The sequence below is a fragment of the Octopus bimaculoides genome, chromosome 15, assembly GCF_001194135.2.
Source record: "Octopus bimaculoides isolate UCB-OBI-ISO-001 chromosome 15, ASM119413v2, whole genome shotgun sequence".
NCBI classification, from domain to species: domain Eukaryota; kingdom Metazoa; phylum Mollusca; class Cephalopoda; order Octopoda; family Octopodidae; genus Octopus; species Octopus bimaculoides.
Window position 1 is genome coordinate 27987788 of NC_068995.1, and position 3674 is coordinate 27991461.

The window sequence follows — 3674 nt, forward strand, 5'->3', positions numbered from 1 at the left end:
CTCTCTCTCTCTCTCTCTCTCTCTCTCCCTCTCTCTCCCTCCCCCTCTCTCTTGTGAAGCTGGGCTGTCAATACTGAGGATGTGGAGAAAGGAAGAGATGAAGCTAACATGCTCTGGTGGACATGCAATATCATTCTGCATGTATGGCAAAGTCTGATGTGTTATAGAGAGAAGACTACACTGGTGTGGTCATGTGATGTGGGTGGATGAGAACATAGAAGCCATAGGATGAAATAGGTGAAGACTGACCTCAATGGCAAATCTCTTGAAGATGATAGAGGTCCATGACGAATGATGACATGCTGTATATTTTATCCTTACTACTGTTCTTTATCACCTCCTACCTGACCCAATCCTATTTCTTGCCTTCACTTCCCCTCCCTTAATCTGATATTCACTACATTCAACTCAGTTTCAATCTTTCATCATCTGTCACACTTTTCACTCTAGTGCAACTTACCTACCCACCCACATTTTCTGTTCCTGTTTCCTATTCTGTCTTTCATACTCACCTTGTACCGTAATCTCACATTGTTCTCTCTTTCCAGATGAGGAAGCCACGTATTCACCTTTGGTAAACTATCAGCTCCTACCAAACACACACACCTTTATATCCCTCAATACTTAGTTGTAGAATCTTGTCTTGTGGGTGTTTGGTGACCCCACCAGTGATGGTACCACGAAAAAAAAGCACCCAATACACTCTGTGAAGTGGCTGGCATTAGGAAAGACATCCAACTTTAGAAACTATTCCAAATCCAACATTGGTGCTTGGCACATCCTTTTAGCTTGTTAATTCATGCCAAACCAGCTACCTATGCCAGCGAGGATAAGGGACATTAAATGATGATGAACATCATCATTTAAATGATGATGAACGAACATAGGCGTAGGAGTGGCTGTGTGGTAAGTAGCTTGCTTACCAACCACATGGTTCCGGGTTCAGTCCCACTGCGTGGCACCTTGGGCAAGTGTCTTCTACTATAGCTTCAGGCCAACCAAAGCCTTGTGAGTAGATTTGGTAGACGGAAACTGAAAGAAGCCCGTCAGGTATATATACATACATATATATATATATATATATATATATATATATATATATATATATATATATATATGTATGTATATATATATATGTATGTATATGTGTGTGTCTGTGTTTGTCCCCCCAACATCGCTTGACATCCGATGCTGGTGTGTTTACATCCCTGTAACTTAGCAGCTCAGCAAAAGAGACTGATAGAATAAGTACTAGGCTTACAAAGAATAAGTCCTGAGGTCACTTTGCTCGACTAAAGGCGGTGCACCAGCATGGCCACAGTCAAATGACTGAAACAAGTAAAAGAGTATAATAATGTCTAGTTTTAGACATAATTCAGAATCATAATATTTTCGTGTATAACATGAAAGAACTATAATTACTTATACCAAACTGTTAGTTCCTCGCAGTAGCTTGTTGTTATAGAAACTGAATGTTTTAGTACATTATATTCTCTATTTGGCATCCATCTATATTGAGACAATTGAGTTTTACAATGCTAATTAGGATTTGAGCTGCAATCCAATATGGGAGGGCAACCGCTTTCCAAACTGTTACTGCTGCCTTTCACAGTGGCACTGAACTTACCTCTACAGAATGCAAGACAGAGCAGTACACGTGACATCAATTTGATAGCAGGAATTGCCAGACAAGTGAAAACACAAAACTACCTTAGGAACTCTACTCTGGATTTATTATAAAGTTTACACTTTAACCATTGTCACTTTAAGTAATGATGCTCTTTAGTCTTAGCTAGGAATTTGAAACCTTGCACAACTGGGTTTCATGTCATGGTCGCACTTTCTTGGTGGCAGGATTTTGGAGACATCTACAGTAACTTGTCAATGTATACAAGTTATTGTGGCTAAAAAAGATCTCTTTGTGGTGCAAAACCCTACCATCATTAAGGCTGGTTAACAAACTCTTTAACTTGACCCAATAAGTCAATTGATGTTGAAATGGAAATTTTGATTCATTGTTATATGCATTTCTGCTGTTGATCTGTTTTTGCTAATACATGGGTATTTTTACTTGTATTTTACAGTACTCTGGTGTTGCAGATTTAGAGAAAGTATCAACACAGCAACAACAACAATTAGCAAAGAAAAGACTTGTCCAAATTATTGGATACCGTTATCAAGAATTACAAAATTTTTCTTGTATCCTTTGTCTAGCTATTCTATTAATTAAAGATTTTTATATAATTTACAGATTTATGAAAATGTGAAGCCAGTTTTACTTTGTGAACCATTAAGTTAGAACTAGTAGGTGGAAAGGATTGTTGGCACTTTTATTCTGACTTTAACCATGACTTGTGACATTTCTCCTTGTAGTGCATAGCAAGATAAGCTATCTTATGTCTAGAGCAGACTTGAATACCTTTTCAAATAAAGATAGATAAGTATTTATAAATAATTTAGGTGTTGTGAAAATATTTTTGTTTAGTTCACAATAATATTTAACATTTCATAAAATCTGAATATTAATAAAATGTAATGAAAATAACAAATAAACAGTAAATTAAATATAAAAGGAACTATAAAATTTGATTATACATAAAAATAGAGCTTTGTAAAATTTTGAATACAAAATACATGAAATCATGATATCTGGCCATGTTTAGAATAAGCTGTACACATCTGGCAAGGGCTTCAGCCAATTTTATCACTTACTTTGAGTAATTTTTGCAAGTTCTTTTTCATGTGATGCTACTTTTGTTTCCAACTTTATCTAGAACTTTGTCTTCCATCTTACTGCTTAGTGTTTTTCAATAATATCAATTTCCACTCTCACACATTAATGTGTGTTTAATTTGACTGGTGAATGTTGCTGCTACCACCTACAGTTGCTTTTGGAGTAAGAGAAGGAGAGAACCACTCAGGGTTTATAATTGTTATATGATGATGATGATATATATATATATATCCTCTGAATGAACAGAGATTAAGAGACGTATTACTTGAAGCTTTTGACAAAAAACAGGAGGATATAGTATCACATAACGTGGAGGACAACTGGAGATTCCTATGGAACAACCTGTTGAGGGCTACTGACCAGATCTGTGGCTGGTGCTAAGTCCCCTCTCAACCTAAGGTGATATGATGGTGGAACAATGTAGATGACAAGGCCATTACAGAAAAGAAACAGGTATGAAAGGACTGGAAGTGTGGTGGTAGCAGTGAACTGTATCAGATAGCCAGAAGGGAAGCTAGGAGACAGGTTTACTTAGCCAGAGGGAAAGCAGGTAAGAGGAAGTTTGCCAATGTTCTGTGTCGTGAGGATCATAGACTTGAAGTGTTTTGGATTGCAAGACAGTGTGTGAGAGAAATGTGTCTGCATGGATGATGGCTCACTTGCATTTAATGATGCTACAAAGAGAGAGGGTTGGAGATGCCACTATGAAAGGTTGCTAAATGAAGAAAATGAATGGGAGAGAGTCTGCTAAATGTTGACCCAAAAGAGGGACCAGCTATCCGAATTGACAGTATCTTGGTATATAAAGCAATTAAGGGTATGAAGACAGGGAAAGCCCCTGGCCCATCAGGAATCACTGCAGAGATGCTCAAAATATCTGGCAATGTCGGTTATAGCCTAGTCACCCGTATTACGAACCAGGTGATACACGAAGGAATCA

The 3674-nt window shown here is 37.5% G+C and overlaps 1 protein-coding gene across 1 annotated transcript in view; it reads left to right on the forward strand.

Annotated features, from left to right (window-relative positions):
• Window positions 1-3674, forward strand: part of LOC106881660 (nuclear pore complex protein Nup205) — a 331146-nt gene that overhangs the window by 310320 nt on the left and 17152 nt on the right. The window contains exon 38 of the mRNA XM_052973459.1: window positions 2085-2199. Coding sequence (XP_052829419.1) covers window positions 2085-2199 — 115 coding nt within the window. The remainder of the gene's footprint in view (window positions 1-2084; window positions 2200-3674) is intronic.